Genomic DNA, 21637 nt, shown 5'->3' with positions numbered 1-21637 from the left:
AGTGAGGGGACAATGTCCCCGTGATACTGAGCAGGGCACAGCCAGCGGCATCCGGCAAACCCAGCGCCGATGCTGCTTCCAGCGCAGAGAAGTCGCGGTGGAGTTTATGCTGCGCAGAGTTCGGTAACTGAGCCCAGCGATCTGCGGGGAAACCGGCCGCACACATGTTCATAAATTCACAAACGTTACAGGGATTTTTTTTGTTTTATAAGGGCTCCAAATGTTGCTGTTTTTCTAAATATTTTCAATCTATTGAGCCACCTGTGCAGAAGCAGGTACTGATTGAGCCACCTGTGCAGAAGCAGGTACTGATTGAGCCACCTGTGCAGAAGCAGGTACTGATTGAGCCACCTGTGCAGAAGCAGGTACTGATTGAGCCACCTGTGCTGAAGCAGGGATATCCTGAAAACCAGACCTGTTGAACCCAGCGAGGTTCCTGCCAAGGAAAGACTTCTCTGATCCCCACCATCCTTTAGCTTGAACCTTCCCGGGTAACAACCTGCATCAAATGTAAGAGAGACGTATTTAACGAGCTGGTTTACGTTGGATTTTGTTTTTGCGCATTAATACAAACTTTTCTGGGGCTCAATACTTTCCCCCCTAATTGGATTCAGAAGCAAACGCCTGCTATTCCTATAACTCATCCCTCCCCCAAAACGTCTCCTTTCCCACCCCCACCAGTCACACTTTCTAATATGCCTCCCCAAACCCAGCATCCCTTGACCTCACTCTCCCATTTTAATTAGATTGTAAGCTCCTTGGAGAAATCTTTACCTATTATGAGATATGCTGGTGCAATATAAATACCGTCGAAGATTAATGATTATATTAATATTAAAGTGGCAGTGAAAGCTGATGTTTTTTTCCCTTTAATACAATCCACACAATGATAAGTAATTAGCGAAGTTGCCGATCGATCCGTTCTCCTGTGATCGATCGGCGAAGATTCAGCTCGGGGGTTCACTAAATGGCTGCAGAGGAGTATTCTGTAATCAGTGGGACTTTGTAAATGGTTGCTATAGAAACAAAAAAGGCTTGTTACATTATAATACATTAAAAACGTCACTCAGAGTTGTTTTAAAAAAAAATGCTACAAGTATTTTCTCCTAGTACAGAACTGATTTATGTAAAAAAAACACACGTGTAGGATATTGCCAGGTCTGCAGCTTTAAATTATGAATCATGTATTATTAAAGTGACATCTGTCTTTCAGGTAATTAGGGGTGCATACAGCTTACTCTGAAAGGAGACCCCACTACGCTTCCGCTGCTCTGCCCCCTGGGGAGGGCAGGGTGTGTTTTGGAAGACAGGGGGACGAAGGTTAATTCAATGTCACAGTAGATCCATATTGACAGAAGGAGGAGGAGGAGGAGGGGAGAGACAGACCCCCCACAGACAGCACGGAGTTTCGCGCCAGTGCGTGAGAATCCTGATCCCGATTATGTTTTTCTTGCTTTTCCTTCTTTCCAACAGACAAATCCCACCTCCCGACAGTCGTTCTTAACCCCTTCCCTCCCGCGTGGCCACAGCACGTCTAGGAAGATCGGCTAATAATGCTGGGGTCAGGAGCTGGATCAGCGTCTCTAGATATCCGCTTTGGGCTGAGCCTCCGCCGGCGCTGAGCGCGCTCGTGCTTGGAGAGCGCTCCAAGAATGAGCCCCGGGTGTCCTCTGATTTACGCAAGCGCGCGCGGGGGGGAAGGCATTGCGGGCCAGCTGAGCACGCGGGGAAGTCAGATGTTTTTTGTTTTGGTAAGCGCCGAACGCGGGTGAGCAAGTGTGCCCGCGCGGAAATGCACATATTTATATATATATATATGTAAGTTAACGCGGCAAGCGACGCCCGCTCAGCACTAGCGGGGCCGCGCCTTATAATAACGCGTGTGAGTTCCTCGTAGCGGGTCAAAAATCAGGGTTTTTGTTTTTTTTAAACGGCTTTCCAGTGTAATCGGTTTCCTTTCAACAATTCCATCCCCTCAACGGAACTCGCCCTGTTCTTTGTATCTAGTGACAAATGAATATTTTGCTTTTCTCCGGGAAAACTGAATTAAAGTATATCAGCTATTTATGTTCATCTGTTTGACTGCGACGGACAGCATAATTACGTTGCAAACAGAAAACAGAGCAGAAAGAACTATTTACCCGAGGCTTTGGCGACTGGCAAACAGTCTTATGACTACTGGATAAAGAGTGTAAAAGCCTCAATGAGCTATTGATGAAATATTACGTTAGAAAAATAAAATAGAAAAATAATTATGCTTATTTATAATAGAATAAATACGGTGTACAACTTCCAAAACAAGGTCACAATAGCTTTACCCAAATGCTTAACATACATCGAGATCTTGGAGCTGTGTACAGTGCAACTTACCTTGCAAAGTATTTGGCCAGAAAATGCACATATATGTATCACCCCACCCACCCCCAGTTATATTTGGAAACATTAAGTCACGGATAAAGCTATGCCAGGGAATCTCTCCACGAGGGAGAGTAGGCAGAGGAGGCCCCCCAATTATATGCATGTAGGCAACAAGGTAGAGGAGGCTGGGGATGAAGGAGAGAGGATCTCAAGGTGTTGTGAACAGATTTAGGGACTCATGCAGAGAGCAGCGCTTTTTAAAATTGGAGAGGGGAATAAAAGGTAACTGTAATGGAGAGTTTTTTTCTCCATATGCAGAAAGGTCCGAAAACTGCATTTAGAATCCTGTCTGCATATGGAGAGTTTCAACCGGCGATATGAGCGCTGTTGAAACTTGTGGAAAAAAAATCGCGTTTTTTTTTTTTCTCCCCCACCGGCCGTCGAGCTCCAGCTTCTTGCCAAATTTTTTTGGAGAAGCAAAATGTTGAAAATCGCGCCATTTTTTGGCGCGAACAGCCGCTAGATGGCGATCGCGCCTCTCTGAATACGGCTGTTTTCAACACTGGAGAGATTTAGGTTCTCTCCAGCCGCGCGGCGAGATTTGCAAATAAAAAAAAAAAATGGCGCTTTTTTTATAACTCGCCAGTACCTGCCTTTCTACAGGCATTTTTCTCCAAAAAATGCTGCTATTCACCTTACCGCTGCTCTCTGCATAGTCCCCTTAGTGCCAGACACATATTATGGAGAAACCAGAATTGCAAGTGGGCAAATAAAATAATTTAATGAAGTTCAATGGACTCAAACTAAAATAAAGGGACTGTTCCCCACTTGTTCCACTACATGAAATCATCTCTAATATTATGAGTACAAATTTGATATTATAAATCAATATGTCCCACCTATTAAAGGTGAAGACCAAGCAAAATTCTATTCTTTTAAAATAAATCAGTTCCTTACTGAGAAAATAAGTGTAACATTTGTTTTAAACAAGTCTGAATTACATTTTTAATGTATTATAATGTAACAAGCATTTTTTGTTTCTATAGCAACCATGCTATATAGCAACCATGATATATAGCAACCATTTACAAAGTCACATCCCCTTCCTCTTCTGAAACAGGCTCTGGCACACCCCTTTTTGAGCCCTGCCCTCTCTCTAGCAGGGCACCAATTGTATCTAGTGACTGCCCGATCACATGATCTTCCCCACAGAACTTTGCATCTTTGGTCCTTTTCTGCTGCACTGACAGCCATTTAGTGAACCCCCGAGCCGAATCTTTGCCGATCGATCTGAGGAGAATGGATTGATCGGCATACTTATGATTGTGTGGATAGTATAGATGCACAAATTAAAGAGGGAATAAATATATATATATATATATATATATATATATATATATATATATATAAATATATATATATATATATATATATATATATATATATATATATATATATACAAATACAACTCGTATTTGCATATTTGCTTTCCTGTGGAGGGTTTTTGTCACTTTTTTTACTCACCATAACTTAACTCAGTATTATGGTATATATATATATATTTTTAAACGCAGCTTGGGACCGCTGCTTTAAATATTAGGTGAGAGAAGTCTAGTAGCCATATAGTCTGTGCATGTTTATGACCACAGAGGGGCAGTATTACTTTACAATTAAACTGCGTGGCTGTGAGGCAACTGTTAAAAAACAACGTGTTTCCTTATATAAGGCTAAGGCCCAGATCTTTAAAATGGTGCTAAACTTTAACCCACATTTGCTCCCAGAATAAAGCTTAGCACCGTTTAGTGGATCTTGGCCTAAAAGTGAAAAGAAAACTTGTTGCAGACACATCTCCTTCTTATTCCATTTACACATTGACATGTTGGTGAGAACACATTCATTCCCTCAGCGGCGTGCTGCTAGAATCTGTGGGGTTATGTTAGGGGGTTCTCAACTCCACTCAAGACTTCCTCCCCCCAAACAGGTTTTCAGGATATCCCTGCTTCAGCACAGGTGGCTTAGAGCAGGGGGGCGCAAACTTTTTTCCCTGCGCCCCCCTGACGGCTGTCCCCTCACTCCCCCCAACCCCAACTTACCCGCGCTCCGGCGTAATGACGTCACGTTGCCATAGCAACGTGACGTCACATGACCTCGCAGCGTCATTTTGATGCCGCGTTGCCATGGCGCCGCAGGGAGGAAGCCGCCGGAGCCACGGTAAGTTAGGTTTACAGAGGCCCTGCAGCTCCCCCGGCACTTAATTTAAGTGCCTTCGGGAAGCGCGCGCCCCCCGTCGGCAGTGTCGCGACCCCCAGGGGGGTCGCGCCCCACAGTTTGCGCACCGCTGGCTTAGAGGCTCAGTCTTCGTCTGAGCCTCTGATTGAGCCACCTGTGCTGAAGAAGGGATATCCTGAAAACCTGACCTGTTGGGGGACGGGACTGGAGTTGAGAACCCCCTGGGTTATGTAAATGTTTTGCAAGCACACACGGCCGATTATAGGTGAAAAATTGGCAGAAAGAATCAAAATACGGCGACAGGTTTATGCAATGCAGTTATATTTAAAGTGTCAATTATTTTTTGACACAAAAAAAAAATTGTCAAGCCATCATAGAGTAATTAAAGCTGCAGACCAAGTAATATCCTAGATGTTTTTAAAAAATAAATAAATCAGTTCTGTACTATGAGAAAATACTTGAAGCATTAAAAAAAAAAAAACAATTTTAAAGGCATTTTTAATGTATTATACTGTAACAAGCATTTTTTGTTCCTACAGCAACCATTTACATAGTCACATCCACTTCCTCTTCTGAAACAGGCTCTGGCACACCCCTTTTTGAGCCCTGCCCTCTCTCTAGCAGTGCACCAATTGTATCTAGGGACTGCCTGGTCACATGATCTTCCCCACAGAACTTTGCAGCTTGGGTCCTCTTCTGCTGCACTGACAGCCATTTAATGCACCCCCAAGCTGAATCTTCGCTGATCCATCGGCAACTTAGCTAATCACTTGTCGGAGTGCAGATTGTATTGTTGCACATATTGGATTTTTTTTTTAAACGGCAGCTTGAACTGCAGCTTTAAGAGAAGTTTGAATTGGACATTAGACAACAATTATCTCCAGCCTTAAAACAAAATAGATGAATGATGTGTAATTATATGGAATTGTATTCGGTTAGAAAGCAAGATCAAAATGATTCACGTGTCCTGCCGTAATAAAATCGGTTTTACACTTGTACACAAACTATAAAAAGGTTTTTCCCCCCCATTTACTGTATGTATTTTAAGAGATTGTTGTTTCGAAGATGTGTTTATTTCTACTTAAGATATAACCAGCCTAAAAAGGCTGATAAATCGGAGATAGAATCAAACAATTTCTATTGAAAATCATACAAATGTATCATTTTTACCCCTAAAGTTCACAGGAGGGAATAACCATTTGATACAGATGCATAGAAAAAGTAGGCACTTCTTGTGCTATTATCATGAATTAAGTATTACATCTTACAGGACAAAATACAGCCAAAAAAAAAGAGTTCATTCTGCAGGGCACATTACAAGATGTGTTGGGCTAGCCTTGTACTTTTTACTTCACTTTGGCCCTAGGAGGCACTGTCCCTTTAAACATTTAAAATACATCTTTACAAATATTTCTCTTTATACCCTGATCGGCACTATCAGAGTTTAATGAAAGACACCCAATGGACCCCACCGTGGGTGAATGATGCTCAGAAGTTGCAGTAGCAATCTGCAGTGAATCGAACAAATCAATCATTTAAACCACGTCTCAGTTTGTTTTGGGTTTTGGCGTGTTGCTTTCCCGAATTATCTGCTGCTAATGCTGGGGGGCTCAACTCCAGTCCGCCAAACCCCCCCAACCCCCCACCAACACAGGTCAGATATTCAGGATATCCCTGCTTCCGCACCGGTGGCTCATTCAGTTCCTGCTTCAGCACAGGTGGTTCAGAGGCTCAGTCTTTGACTGAGCCACATGTGTGCTGCAGCTGGGATATCCTGAAAACCTGACCTGTTGGGGGGGATGGGTAGGGAGGGGGGGCTTGAGGACTCATGTTGGGTACCCCATAGTTAATGTACGGCACAGTCGCACATTGCTCCCAGATCTGATTTGCTCCCCTATCTGAGTGGGGACATAGAAACAGCCGCTAGTCCTTCACAGCCTCTTTCAAACCACAAGCATTTGGTAAATGTTAGCAGACCACTTGCGTGACGATTAACCCTGTCACTGCCCTCTGCATGTGCACATTACTGGGGACTGAGTGTGAGGATCAGTTTCTCTGCTAGAATACAGGTTTACAGGCTGTGTGTTGGCCAGGGAGAGCGGGAGATAAATCACTTTTCTGATCGACCTCAATTTAAAGCCCATGAACCAATATATAGATTTTATTTTTATTGACAAATTGCCATTTCCTGGTTCTAAGCCAAAGTTTGTTAACAGGGCGAGCAGAGACGTGGTAAGGGTTGCATCTCCTCCCGCTGTTCCCTTTTCGGTGTGGCCATTATATATTTTTCTTATATAGCGCTGACAGTCTATACAGCGATGTGCATAGAACTTTGCCCCATAGAGCGTAGAATGTAATTTTGGTGCCTGAAACCAGGGGAGTTAAGTGATTTACTGACGATCACATGGACAACCAGGGTTTCAAAAGACATTATTATGGCGCTACTCCGGCAGAACAAGACTTTGCACCTTACATTAAGGTTTTCTAAACTTGTGTAAACTAACAGGGATTGCACCTTTAATTTTTGATCATTTACTGGGTTGTAACGGAGCGCTAATTACTACAACTGTATAACTGCTCCTGCTTCATTATTTCATCAGTCGGTGGAGTATGCTCCAGTCCTAAAGGGCCACAAACAGGCCAGGTTGAGGATGGCCCTGCTTCAGTACAGGTGGTTCAATCAGTGGCTGTCTTTGACTGAGCCACCTGTGCTGAAGCAGGGATATCCTGAAAACCTGATCTGTTGGTGGCCCTGGAGGACAGGGAGTTGGCCGCCCCAGGATTATTGGGCGAGGCCGGTTCGTGGACCTGTCTCCGGGCTCACGAGACAACCTGATCATAGGGAGGAAAAAAAAAAAAATCCAAAACATCTTAACCCCTTCAGTGCTAGATTAGTCCTGCGTGCTGCCAGAGCCTGTAAGCGGTCGGCTCCTCTGGCAGAGAAGCAGTTAAATGGTTTAACCTTTCCTCTGCCAAAGCGACAAGTAATGAGATTGCTCCGCCCCGACAGCAAAATGGTTTATTTTGCCGAGTGAATTCCTAACGCATCATCATTCATCAGAAGGGTATAAGTAGGTGATGGAAAGCACGACATGGATTACCGATATCCCTTTTAAATCCCTCAAGTGCAATAAGGTTCCAAGCAAACTGTTTAAGTGACTGTGCCGTTTATTTTCCACCCATATTCCCATCTATGCATTTATTCCAATGACAAAATTAACTAAAAACACAAAATCGTTAGCGCAAACGGCAAACAAATGTACAGATCTGAAACTGCGTTCCCAAAGCACGGCTTGTGTGGTTGTATCAAAGGATTTTCACTAGTTTCCATATATGCAAGGGATATATTAGGGTTGATCTAAAACCTGTAACCCAAGTGTTCTCCTCTCCAGGCCTCAAGCCCCCTCCCCCCACCCAACAGGTCAGGTTTTCAGGATATCCCTGCTTCAGCACAGGTAGCTCAATCAGTGGCTCAGACAAAGACCTGCCCTGAAGCAGGGATATCCTGAAAACCTGACCGATTGGGGTCTTGAGGACTGGAGCGGAGAGCCCCTGCTGTAACCAGTAATATATACAGGTGCCGGGCTAGGATTTAACCATCATCACATCCTGGCAGTGAAAAGGGGCGAATAAGCCCGTCCAAATCATGTTGTATATAAAGTGCCGCGTCACTGGGACATAGATGTGGCAATGACGGATTATTCAGCAGTGGGACAAAATCATTGTATATCTGAGAAGGAAAAAAAAAGAAAAATCCTTGCGCATGAAAGCAGAATGAACGGCGCGCTCTTCCTTTGCAGTGGAGATGAATACTTGTATAGTCTGTGGACGGCCTGCGGCTTCCCAGGGTTGTCCTGTGTTTACGTTTGACGTCGGTTCTTTGGATGGTGGCTGTTACGCGGTCAACGGCAAGTTCTGTAAAAGGGGCCAAGATCTCCTGTAACGTTGGCTGCGACCGGAGACGCCGTTGTAGAAGAGGTGGCAGGCGGCCTTTTTGGAATCCCGCGCCGTGTCACCTGTCAGCCACGACGAAGTGGAACAGTTCACCAGTCTACGTGTTAAAGAGTCTGCTATCACAGCGTGTAATGTGCCCAGCTCAGTCCTTGGCGTCTCCCACTCCGTCAGGGTTAATGGCAAACATGGCTTCCGCCTCAGGGAGGCACGGCGAGTCGTAGATCTTGCAGATACGCGTTTCACCGCGGCCCTTCCTCAAATACAACCTGCAAACAAACAGAAATCGATTAGAAGAGGTAAGAAGCTTCCACTCGTTCCCCCCCCCTCAGGGACACGGGAGACGCTTGTACCCCGGAGTTAGCTGCACAGCAAACGTCCCCGAGAGGCAACTTGGGATCTTGTTTGAGTGAAAGGTTTTATGAAACCCAAGTTAATTTTATTTGTATCAGTTTAAATATTTATGCATTCTAGCGCAGGGGTGGCCAACTCCTGTCCTCAAGGATATCCCTGCTTCGGCACAGGTGGCTCAGCTGAAGCGGGGATATCCTGAACACCTGACTTGTTGGCGGCCCTTGAGGACTGGAGTTGGCCACCCTTGAAATAGACAGATTTGTGCATGTACACCGACACACGTACAAAGATACACACAAGACCCACACATGTTCTATACTGCGGAAATTGCACGCCTGAGCCTTTCTGCACACGTACAAAAATGGCCCCCGAGGACTGCAGCTGGCCACCCCCTGTTCTAGTGCCTCAGGTACCTGCCAATGATAAATGTCCAGGTTAAGACTACAACACATTTAGGGAATTCCGTTTCAGGTTTTATTAAAAAAAAAACAAAAAAAAAAAAAACACAAGTGAACTCGCACTTCTGGTTAAAACCCGTCCTGCAGCAGCTCGGCCACAGGAGACAAAGACACGGGAAAAAATCAAGTGCACCAATAAACCCCAAATGGCTTATTTCCCCCCATTGTCAACACGGAGAATAAATATATATATTAAATAAAATTAAAACACCGGGGAAAAAAAAAAAAAAACGCACTAAAAACCAGAATCCCCAAACACATTTTAATCCTAAATTCTCAAATTCCCATTCTAACCGTACAAAGCTGCGCACTTTAGTACAAAGCATCTGCTAGTGGAACCCGCGTGTAATACAGAGAGAGAGCGTCAGAGTGAGGGTTACCTGGTAGTGGAACCCATGTGTAATACAGAGAGAGCGTCAGAGTGAGGGTTACCTGGTAGTGGAACCCGTGTGTAATGCAGAGAGAGCGTTAGCGTGAGGGTTACCTGGTAGTGGAACCCGTGTGTAATACAGAGAGAGCGTCAGAGTGAGGGTTACCTGGTAGTGGAACCTATGTGTAATACAGAGAGAGCGTCAGAGTGAGGGTTACCTGGTAGTGGAACCCGTGTGTAATGCAGAGAGAGCGTCAGAGTGAGGGTTACCTGGTAGTGGAACCCGTGTATAATGCAGAGAGAGCGTCAGAGTGAGGGTTACCTGGTAGTGGAACCCGTGTGTAATGCAGAGAGAGCGTCAGAGTGAGGGTTACCTGGTAGTGGAACCCGTGTGTAATACAGAGAGAGCGTCAGAGTGAGGGTTACCTGGTAGTGGAACCCGTGTGTAATACAGAGAGGACGTCAGAGTGAGGGTTACCTGGTAGTGGAACCCGTGTGTAATACAGAGAGAGCGTCAGAGTGAGGGTTACCTGGTAGTGGAACCCGTGTGTAATGCAGAGAGCGTCAGAGTGAGGGTTACCTGGTAGTGGAACCCGTGTGTAATGCAGAGAGCGTCAGAGTGAGGGTTACCTGGTAGTGGAGGCGTGTGTGTGAGTGAGTGAGAGTGAGGGTTACCTGGTAGTGGAGGCGTGTGTGAGTGAGTGCGAGGGTTACCTGGTAGTGGAGGCGTGAGCGATGATGTTTCCTCCGATGGGCTTCTTGGGATCAGCGGAAAACATGGCAGCTCCGTCTACTTGCGCTACCACCTGATTGGTGATGACGACGGCTACGCCAAACTTCGGAAATAACAGGTGTTAGGAAGCTTGGTCTGGTGTATTAACCCTTATACTGCCAGGGGGAGGCAAAACAAAGCTGAGAAACCTGTTGCTGGCCACTGGCAGCAAAGGGGTTAAAACAAAAGCAGGATGCCATTATAATCAATGACAGGCCAAGAAGCTCAATAGTGTTTAACCCTGGGGCGGCCAACTCCAGTCCTCAAGGTCCACCAACAGGTCAGGATATCCCTGCTTCAGAACAGGTTGTGCAGTCAAAGGCTCTCACTGATTGAGCCACCTGTGCTGAAGCAGGGATATCCTGAAAGCCTGACCTGTTGGTTGCCCTTGAGGGCTGGAGTTGGCAGCACCTGGTTTAACACCTGCAGTGCCAGAAGAGTCTGAAACACAAAATTGAAATAAAGCATTTAGATCTCTGTGTTTACTGAACACATGACTCTTTTTTTAAATGATTTATTTTGAAGGCGCAGGAAATAATGCAATAATTTAATGCCATTTTGCATACTGGTTTCTACTTGATAGGGGAGGTGTCGCCCATTTTGCGTTGCAGGTTATTTGGGGGGAGTTCACCAGGTTCACACAGCTGTAATTAGCTTAGATAAGGGAGTGCAATTAAGAAATGTCTCGTTCAAGAAACTGTAAATCCGAGGCTAAAACCCATTCACTGTTGCCCATAATCTGACACATCAGCCGGCTGTAAACATGGATGTTACCTCGTCTGCAAGTCGGAGCAGCATACGCAGAAACCGAGCCAAGTGCATCTGCCTGGCAGCAAGCTCCCCCCTGCCAGAGTAATCTGTCCTGTACAGAGCCGTCGCACTGTCCACAATGAGCAGAGCATACCTGGGGAGAACACGAGACACAGGTCCAACCACGCCGTACAGTCTGGGTACAGGGTCAGAAATACCACAGCAGCAGATGTTAGTGGGCTAGATCAGGCCAGGTTTGAAGGATATCCCAGCTTCAGCACACGTGGCTCATTTGAAGACTGAGTCAGCTGTGCTGAAGCAGAGACCGATTGCGCCACCTGTGCTGAAGCAGGGATATCCTTAAAACCTGACCTGTAAGGTGTGGGGCTTTTGAGGACTGGAGTCGCGTACCCCTGGGCTAAATCACTAGACCGACATGAAAAGGTAATATTGTGGGGAGACTGCCTGCGCTTAATTTTCCTTACATTTACCCACACATGAAAATGTGAAACAATGTGTTTTATTTCTCCTCCTTGAGGTCAATGCGGAGGTTCCGGGGTCCTAAAGGGATCCATGCACACCTCTACCTGCAAACCAACACCCAACTTCCTTAACATGAGTCTCTGCTCGGGAAGTAAATGTTACATTTTACACGCTGCTAGCGAGGGATGTATGAAGCGATGAAACATCACCGCTTACAGATCCCACATTTAGAAATAACTAATAAACACGAGAGCAGAGAAAACCCAACATGAGGTGCAGAACCCGGGGAGGTGCGGTCAGTAGGTATAAGTACCTGGACTCTGCCATCATGGCGGACGCCTGGTACAGCAGCTGGGTTTGATGGTCCGTGTTGAAGGCGCGAGCATAAGCTACATTGTCCAGAACGTCACTGCCTGATAAGCCGTACCTACAAAACAAAACACTTCAGGTGGTGAGAGACCTGCATGGCATTCGTTTTTTGTAGTTATGTTAGAGATGAGATCTTCTGCTAGCGTTTTCTATACCATAAACATAGAATATACAGAACAAATACAGCAACCAGCGCATACTCAAACAAGATGTCTCAATTCAGCTTGTATATATCTACTTGTCCCGGTAAAATATAGACTTTTTTTTTTAATTACTGAGCCATTTATACTTAGAACTTGAATATTTATAAATCTGACAATTTTGTCTGCAAAGCTCGTCAAGATCTTTTCATTAATGTAGAACATGAACAGGAAAAGGAGATATATAAGAGATGGGATAGAAAGTAATAGCAGGCACACCAGGACTTAGGCAAAATTGCCAAAAGTTTATTACGAAGGCCGAAGTTTCCGATCTCCAAGGCTTTTTGCAGAGCTGTAACGTGGACCATAGTAACACAATGTTTGCATTTGTGCAGAAGTCATGCTGTGCCTGAGATGAAGTAATATTGCTGAAATGTATATATTACTTAAATGGACTGGGGGAGGGGGGGTCGTCTCTGGAGAAGGATTGAAGGCAAATGTTCTGTTTCCATTTTGTCTGTTATGTTTTCAGTCTCCATTGTGTGTGTAAGAGAGAGTGTGTGGTTTGAATGTGTTTTGCTCACAATTTACAACTGTCTGAAGAAACATCCACATTCCTGGTAACAAGAAGTGTCTTGTTCCTATAGAGAACTGTTTTAATCTAGTTCTAACCAGGTTTTAATGACCTGTAAAATTATTGGTTTAAGAATGAAGGAGTGGTTAGTATACTCTGCCTAGTAACACATTTTAGACAAAGGAAATGATATGTATAAAACGGCTGTTGGGACACTCCCTGGCAGAGAGTCTTATAGACTTTTGAATGTGTATGATCATACTGTGCAATAAACGTCTCATTATCAAATGAACCCATGTTTGTGAGTTTTCAAACATTGACACCAGCAATTACTTTCTATTATAGCCAATTTCTTTGAAGCTAAAGCACCCGGGCAGTCCACCATCTTTAGTGGAGTGCCACTATAGTGAGCTGCAATTCACCCTTCATTAAAATTTCTAAAATATGTTTCTTTCTTGTAATAAGGCGATTTGTTTCTTAAAAACAATTGTTGGTGTATTGCAGAGTCCCAATATTCCTGCCATAATGAATGCCCAAAGCACCGAAAAAAGTACCTCTCAGCCACGGCAAGCAGACGTTCAGGTCGAAAAGTGCCTTCAGTATCAATGTACATAGCTTTTCCTTCACCGCCGCCTCTATCAATGGGGAGCTGGAACCGTGCAAGAGAGAGATTACAGACGTACAAAGAAAGCGACAGTATTTAGAGGCGGAATGTCTTGGTAATTGCCTGCACAACACCAAAGCCCCTGAGGATCGAAGTGTAACACTGTGCGAAGATTAAACCAACAAGCATTTTAATAGCGAAATGATGAAGCCTCGTGTATTCAACGTGACCACACCAGTGCATGCTCGTTCCATCATCATAGTTCTTTGTGGAAGATAGTCATCTCAGTAAGTTGCAGGGGTTAATGAAGTGAGGGTCTGTGTGGTATTTAATTAAAGAGCACAAGACTAAAACAAAAAGGTTTAGTATTCAATCTTTCCATTCACAGCTGAATTAAATCTTTTTTTCTTTTTATAGTTTTTTCAGAAAACAAATAGTTACTAGAATTTGCGCCCTATGTAAACACACGAGCGGGAGAAAAGATCTGTTACCTACCTGGCAGGTTACTGCCAAAGTGTGACACAGCTGAGTCTTCCCGGTGCGGAACTCCCCAAACATCTCCGTAATGGAGCCGGTTTCAATACCCCCTGGTGGAAGGACAAGAAAATATTGTTACTTACCTCGGAAATAAATAGGAATCAAGCCAATATGTCTGTGCACGTAACCGTTACACAGGGATCCCACTAAATTGTAAGTGAGCATTAAATGTAATTTATAAAAAGCTGAATTTGTTATCTCTGAGGCGCTTAAAGCATATCTTTAAGTAAAGCAATAACCAAAATACCTTTTGGGTTTACATGTGGCAGGTGAGGGTGACCTCGGAAAACAAAAAACGTTTCCCATTGCATCTTGGGATGTTTTCTCTTTGGCAGCATAAGATCTGGTGCACCCCCACACAAATATTTAGTGGCAACCCACAAGTTAGCTTGTAACATTGGTAGCAGTGTAATGAATGGCGTCGTTTGTTGGTAATAATTTCTAATAACGGTAAGACTGATCCTCTATGCTCACAACATTGGACATAACTGCATCTAATAATACTAACAATTCTCCTCTCTGTTGCATTACGTGCACATGTCCCATTGTAATATAATGCATCAGACAAAGGATGTGTTGTGTACAAATGGAGCCAGCACCTTGAAGGAGCTTATCAAGTTCTTTGGAGCCTGTGGATATTTGAATGATCTCTGAACGCCTCTGGTGAAACTCTGTAGCTGTGGTAAATCCCATCGGAACCAGCTTGGCAGCTTCTGCCTGGAAGGGGAGAGATGGACACATGATTATTGCAGCACCGGATGAGAGATCTCACACGCTTTAACGCGCCATGGGAAGCAGGTATTACTGCTCATGCTTAAAGTCGCTTTACAGGTAAAAGTATTCCAGCAAGTCACTGAAAATTAACACACTGTTTGTTCAGCTATACTAATACTGTATGTATCAACACCTACATCATGCTTTCACCACTCACTGCAGCCCCTGGACATTTAGCTCATTAGCTGGGTGCAAACAAATGTTCCTCCTTTCAATATATAGGAAATAGTCCATGGCCCGGTTCTTTTCTCAATTTATTCAGAGACAATAGAAAACGTCTTTTACAGCCTCATTTCAGTCAGTTACATCAGGTTTTAAAGCATGTAGAATTTAGTTATAGAGTGGAGAATCCTTAGCTTGGTGGTGTTAAATGATTCTGAATTCTATAAATTCAAATACAATCTTTATACATTTTCCTTTAACCAGTCTTAACATAGCAATCACCTGTTTTTCTCACTGTCAGCCCAATGTTCTTAGTCAATCAGCAACATTAGAACACTTTCTTCATTTAGCAATATTTAGTTTAATTTACAAAACCCTCGTGTTCTGTCACTAAGTAACGATAGGATTAACTATGTTCCTAATCTTTTAAAGCCAATCTCTATTGTATTGTCTTTTACTACTGACTAACTATTTAACTAACCTTCGATTCATAACCATATACTATTCAACTCAGCAGACATTAAACATACCAAGTTTCATACAGAATGAAAATGAATAAAACAAAATAGATTCTTAAGTCACATAAAACATTTCTACACCTGCCTGTCTTCATTCTGATTTATCATCTTCTCTTTGCGGAGGCAGCTAATCAGTATCAAATATCATTTCTCATTTTTACTAGTTACATGCTGAATATATAGGTATATAGACAATATAGCATCTTTATTATTTAGGCTTCAAAGGGTCGTTAAGGGGGAATATAAAAATAAACGCAGTTTCAATACGCAGTCCTTTGCCAATTCTGCCAGTTTAAAGTTGTTAGATGCTCTCCATCCTATCTTTAACCCCGCCACTGCCAGGGGGACTGAAGCAATGCGTTGCAGGGTATTAACATCAGCACTGTAATAACTAACCAGTGAAGCCTTCTCCACAGTAATGGTTTCTTTAGGATTGGTCACAAGTTTTAATTACTGGAGAAACCAATCATTTTGCGTCAGTAATCTAGAACTGGACCAGAAGCCTCAGGATTACAAGTCAGCATTCACATTCGTTGGCATTAACTGCTGCATTTAATACGTCTTGCCTCACCCATAAGTAAAAGATGGACATTTGACTAAATACAAGTCAATTATCGAACGCCAGGGAGTGCAATTATACGGAAAACTAATTATACTGCAGAACCGTTAGAACATGTGCGAGAAAAAACACTTGCTCTCTCGCACAACTACACACTCACAATACCGTTTACGGAAGAAAACCAGAGCGCTGAAAACGTAGCCGTACTGTTTCCTGACAATACAAACAATAAGAAAGAAGGTTCCATCTTCCCTTATGGGATCGGATGCAACTAGATTACAGATACCGGGGAACATAGGGGTTTTTATTTCTAACTATTATACCAGGAAAGATACAATGAGGGCGGGAGAGGCTAATACAGGAAGGGAATGCAAGTATAAAAGAAAGCCAGTGAACCAATAAGGAGGTGTCACAGCACACAGGAAAATGAGCGTTGTGTTCTTGCTGTTCTTACCAGGATTTTGTCGGCCTTAGCTTCACTAATGCCTTTTATATTGAGCAGCTCTTTCTTCGGCGCGTAGGCCACGGCCTCCACGGTGTGAAATCCGGCCTCCTCCAATTTCTTTACGTCGTTTGCATTTATCCCACATTGCTGAAAAGAAAGAAGGGGGAGAGCGGGAAGTCAAACAGTGCCGTGACGGCGGCCATGTTTATATCCTTACATTATATACTGGTTCTATTACCCAGACAGTGACAGGGGGCTCTCCAGCCAGCGGCATTTTAGGCCATGTATGGTTTGATTGAAACACATTTTAACCTCTTAGCTGCCAGAGGGGCCTGAAATCTCTCATACAGCACCCTACCTCTGGTACTCTCTAACTCAGGGGTGCTCAACTACAGTCCTCAAGCCCTCCCCCCCCCCCCACTATCCAACAGGTCAGGTTTTGAGGATAACCCTGCACAGGTGGCTCAGTCAAAGACTGTGCTGCACCTGGGATAATCTTGCAAACCTGACCTGGGGGGGAGGGGCGGCTTTAGGACTTGAGTTGAGCACCCCTGGTCTAGTCTTTATATAACATGTAATATATACGTTACATTGTAATGGCAGTGTGAACTATAATCAATTAACATGCAATTCCGTGCGCTATATACCTCCAACCGGGATATCGCCTGAGGGCCAAAGCTCTCCTCCTCCGTTGCTGCGGCTTCAGACGGCATCTGCATGGCCATTTTAAGGCAGGTCGGTGTCACTGAAAGAGTGGACATAAGAATGCGCATCAGCAAAAAGACGTCCCCATCACATTACCCTTCCTGCACGCAGACCCACTTCAAAGGTCAGTATCTTGCAGGTGGTGATTTTGGGGGGGAGGGGGGCTGGAGGGTGCGCTGTTGGCAGAGAAGGGGTTAACCTCCCCATAGTCAGGGGACAAGGCAAAGGCGTTAACCCCTTTAGTGCCACAACAGGATGCATGGCCCGGCTTGCAGTGATGGGGGGCTCAAAGCAGCAATGTTAACCCTCTCAGCACCGCGCAGGACGTGAATGTGGTGTGGAAGTACACAGGGAAGTACCCTGCTGCCCGTTATGCTCATTAACCCATTCAGTGCCAGAGGGACCGACGCCCAGCCCCGAGCTTTAACTCCTTGTGTGCCAAGGGCCTAGCAACATGCTATAGACACCGATTAACCCGTTAAGTACTGAAGGCAGTGTTGGTGTAATATATTAACCCTCTCAGTGCCAGGGCGCTCCAAGCCCCCGGATAATCCCATGCGTGCTGGGGGAAGGGGGAGATAACTCCGTCACAGAGAAGCCGTGACTTGCAGTGGGCTAAATACGAAGCAGAGGCCCGTCCACTCCCGGTACCAGCTCTCCTCACCAGGGCCGTTTGGATCCACGCAACTTCAGAGGCCAATCCGAAAATCCCGCCGAGCCGTGCGCGTGATGTCAGCGCGCACCCCGCAGGTCAGCTGACAGGGCTGGCTCACCCGAGGGGATTCTGGGTCCTAGTGCGAGACGCGTGCGTGCACATATTACAGGCTGTCCGTGCACGCACCCCCCTCCTCCGGTGCATGTTCCTACAGTACATTTAGGTGCAGCTATTTGTGTGCGTGTAATTACACATATCTATAGGTTTTCAGATATTGTTGTGTGCTCTGGTGATTACACAACCCATTTTTTTGGTGTGTTATTCTGTTGCTGTTCCCTGCAATGAAGGGTTTATATAGGATATTCATTTGATAAAATGCATTGCGCCATAATCCTACAAAAAATCAGTCTCCCATGTGGAGTTGGCACTTCACGGGCGTGACCTGCTATCACTCAGGGCAAACGGATTGTTCGGCTTCATCTCAAGCCTGGATCAGTTCCACATTCCTTAGGGCAGGGGCGTTCAACTCCAGTCCTCATGCCCCAACCCCCTCTTCCCAACAGGTCTGGTGTTGAGGATATCCTTGCTTCAGCACAGGTGGCCCAATTAGTCCCTGCTTCAGCACAGGTGGCCCAATCAGTCCAAGTCGAAGACAGAGCCTCTGAGCCACCTGTGCTCGCTGGGATCGCCTGAAAATGTGACCTATTGGTGGGGTGCTTGAGGACTGTTGTTGTGCACCTGTGCCTTAGGGCAACTTTCTTACCCTGAACTCCCCAATATTGATGTAGAGCGTGGCTTTGGATGTTTGGGTGCAGCACAGATGAGAACTTCTGGATCCTAGAGGTATACAACCTGGCAGGGAGCACAGATTAGGCACCTGCCACAGAATCTCAGGAGGGGGGTGTAGCAACCAGCATGAAAAGGACGGTGATGAACGAAGGAATGCAGTACTAGTTTTATTATTCCGAACAGTAGTAGGGTAAATTCTATATACGCCAAAGCAGCCGCTTACAGATGAGAATCCCCATTGAAACTGCCATTTGAGGATATATAATTTACCCCTATAACCTTGTGTCTGGGTCATAGTATATTTTAAAATGTTTAATAAGTGGTCCACCCTCAACCTGGGAGGTGTTGAATCAAAAAGGGTAAGGCATCTGTCCGAGTGTGTGCTAGCTCTGTACTCCCATAACCCATGTTTGGCTGTATAATGCAACACGCTGATATCTAGGTGGAAATGTGAAAGGTCTATAGGCCTACTCCTTTATGTAGTTAAGGGATAGAGTGAAAAATGATACATAGTGTGTTCATGTACAGTAAGGAGGGAAGAGTGTAATACAGTTCAATGAATAAGACATTATTCAAATATAACTTTATTAATATTTTCTGATCAATACAAGATGAATAAAAACATCAGAGAAAACTGACAAATGGCAACAAAGTATCATTTACAAAAAGCCACGGCCAGTTTGCCAGCTAATGTGGGAATATTTACACACTGGTTACACCTGCATGTGACGCAGCGATCCAATACAAGAAAGGGAACTGAATTCTAAGGCAGGGGTTCTCAACTCCAGTCCTCAAAACCCCCCAACAGGTCAGGTTTTCAGGATATCCCTGCTTCAGCACACGTGGCTCAGTCAAAGAAACAGCCACCTGTGCTGAAGCAGGGATATCCTGAAAATCTGACCTGTTGGGAGGTCTTGTGGACTGGAGTTGAGAACCCCTGCTATAAGGGTTACGATGACAGAGTCGTTAATATGACGTGTTTCCAAATAACAATGGTCATCTGAACCAAGAGGTCATTAGGAGCCTAGTGCAGCAGTCCCACCTTTTTATATTTTTATTATTTTTCCCCAATTCGTAGATTGGTAATTGTGACGTGCAGCTCCCAGTTCACATTTTACATTGAATTCCTGCATCGTTCCTCCAAAGTGTACACTGGGCAAGATGTCAAAAACAGAGTCTACTTCAGGTTTTTTAATCCGTCATGAAACATGTGAGCCAAAAATGTTTTATTATTTGCCAAAATTAACTTGGTTGAGATTGCAGTGTCTTTCCTTATCTCCAAACATGAATTCAAGGTTTAAGAGTGTCTGAGAAGCTTCCCTATGTTAGTGATCTGTGGTACTTAGTACTTGACCATTGCAGCTGAATGCACACGCACACACACACACACACACACACACACACACACGGTTTACTTCCTGTACTTTATCCTGTGCTTGGCAATGCGTTACTGACCCCGTCTGGCAGCCAAGTGGTTAATACAGGTTTTTACTTCACATATTAACCTCTTTTCTGCTCCGAGCCTGGAATTTCTCGCCTTATTTCTCAGTGAATAGATAGCACTATAGAGAGAGTGACGTCATTACGTGGCCATCTTTCAAACTAAATAATTTGTTTAATTCCCCAATCAAACTAATTACCAAGCCATATTTAAATATATTCCTGTCCCACTTCAAATGATCACCTATTTTAGAAAAAGAAGCAGTTTCTAGCTTCATAGTTTAGTTTTAATGTTAACAAAAAATACATTTTGATACAAGGACTGGTAATAGGAGCAGAAAAAACACTGTATAAAAAGGAGATATGAAAGATTTTAAGCTGACCAAGTGTATTTCAGGAAGAACACATGAAAATATATGCAATGGATTTACAACCTGTATGAAACATTAAATATTTACATTACTTTTCCACATTCAATACATTCAAACACACACCACACCACACCACCCCCCCCAAAAGAAAGAACTCTGGCAAAAAGTGGCACTTATAAAAAAGGTACCAAGTATAGCTCTCCGTACAGGGTAAAAACATCACAACTAAAGGTGAACTATGAACGAGTTGCATGTGGTGCAGACTAACTAGCTACTGTTCAGAATGATTCCAAATGACCTCACTTGGCTTTAGTCCTGTCCACGTTTTCCCTTTAAACAGGGGACGGGACACAAAAACATTAAGAAACCGAAAAAAAAAGGTCAGACAAGTTTGCGGTTACAAGAGAAGCTTTTGATATATATGACGCACTGCTCTCTTCAGATAGCAGAGTCCCACGGGAACCTCGGACAGAACAGCAGATATTTCATCATGGCTGAAAGTTAAGAAAACAAAGTGTAGGTTAGTACCCAAGTAAATGTGAAGGGTTATTTGGTTTTGTTTATAAAGGTATTGTTTATCTCAGGGGTGCTCAACAAAGCCCCCCCAATAGGCCAGGTTTTCAGGATATCCCAGCTTCAGCACAGGTAGCTCAATTAGAAGCTCAGTCGTTGACTGAGCATTTGGTTGAGCCACCTATGCTGAATATGGAATATCCTGAAAACCTGACCTGTTGCGGGGAAGCTTGAGGATTGGAGCAACGCTGGTTTAGCTTACCCAATCCTTCCGATGCGTTTCACGACACTGAAGGACACCGGGACTGTTGGGTACGATTCCGAGACATTTATTACCAACTCAAATTTTGCAAAAGCTGCCGAGCTAGAGAATAGAAACTTCACTCTGCAAGAAGAGGAGATCGGTAATTATACATGGAGCCTGATGTTCGGTTACGTTTGCAGGCAAAGATCTCACCCATCACCCTCTGAGATCGCAGGAGGGGGAGATTTTGATGTTGCCTTTTTATAATGTTGTATTATGATAAACAATATGGCTATACACTTTTTTTACTACCAGAAAGGATCACACATTGTTTTGCAGGCTCATCTGATCGCATAAAGGTTACCAACCATTAGTGCTCAGGAAAGTGGTACAGAGTGAAGGGTGTACAAGGGGATGCAGATTATACACTGCAGGGTAAAACTTCAGACAGTTGCAAGGATTTTAATATGTAGTGAAGTCGCTTCTCTGTGCCATTCAGTTAAATGGAGCTGC

At 44.3% G+C, this 21637-nt stretch overlaps 2 protein-coding genes and 1 long non-coding RNA gene across 4 annotated transcripts in view; 1 reads left to right on the top strand and 2 right to left on the bottom strand.

Annotated features, from left to right (window-relative positions):
- LOC142502440 (uncharacterized) overlaps positions 1-13754 on the top strand; it is a 49001-nt gene extending 35247 nt beyond the window's left edge. Inside the window, exon 3 of the long non-coding RNA XR_012803760.1 lies at positions 13313-13754. This is a non-coding gene — a long non-coding RNA (uncharacterized LOC142502440). The remainder of the gene's footprint in view (positions 1-13312) is intronic.
- Positions 7738-17896, bottom strand: RAD51 (RAD51 recombinase). Of its 2 annotated transcripts, none has more exons than XM_075613421.1 (10): positions 17777-17896; positions 17055-17152; positions 16417-16554; positions 14549-14666; positions 13908-13999; positions 13363-13457; positions 12039-12152; positions 11267-11396; positions 10435-10556; positions 7738-8807 (listed from the first exon to the last, which is right to left on the bottom strand). In XM_075613421.1, exons 2-10 carry the CDS (start codon positions 17130-17132, stop codon positions 8684-8686), a joined length of 1011 nt encoding a protein of 336 aa, XP_075469536.1. In that variant the 5' UTR covers positions 17133-17152; positions 17777-17896; the 3' UTR covers positions 7738-8683. The 2 variants fall into 2 exon arrangements, with proteins under 2 accessions (XP_075469536.1, XP_075469535.1); XM_075613420.1 differs by lacking the exon at positions 17777-17896 and adding an exon at positions 17628-17770.
- Positions 17897-19124: 1228 nt separating this feature from the next.
- Positions 19125-21637, bottom strand: part of KNL1 (kinetochore scaffold 1) — a 31344-nt gene continuing 28831 nt past the window's right edge. Inside the window, exons 25-26 of the mRNA XM_075613419.1 lie at positions 21143-21265; positions 19125-20861 (exon numbers count right to left, since the gene is read on the bottom strand). Coding sequence (XP_075469534.1) covers positions 20765-20861; positions 21143-21265 — 220 coding nt within the window. The 3' untranslated portion in view covers positions 19125-20764. The remainder of the gene's footprint in view (positions 20862-21142; positions 21266-21637) is intronic.

This window comes from Ascaphus truei, chromosome 9 (genome assembly GCF_040206685.1).
Source record: "Ascaphus truei isolate aAscTru1 chromosome 9, aAscTru1.hap1, whole genome shotgun sequence".
Taxonomy (NCBI): domain Eukaryota; kingdom Metazoa; phylum Chordata; class Amphibia; order Anura; family Ascaphidae; genus Ascaphus; species Ascaphus truei.
The sequence above is the reverse complement of the archived record's forward strand: the minus strand, read 5'-3'. Positions and strand labels throughout refer to the sequence as shown.

Bases quoted from the DNA above. Each gene is read 5' to 3' on its own strand.
- RAD51 (XM_075613421.1), bottom strand. From the start codon at position 17,132: ATGGCCATGCAGATGCCGTCTGAAGCCGCAGCAACGGAGGAGGAGAGC. The intron at 14,667-16,416 runs GTAAGAACAGCA...CTCCCCTTCCAG, and splicing joins CTAAGGCCGACAAAATCCTG to GCAGAAGCTGCCAAGCTGGT. The intron at 11,397-12,038 runs GTACTTATACCT...TGTTCTCCCCAG, and splicing joins GCCATGATGGCAGAGTCCAG to GTATGCTCTGCTCATTGTGG.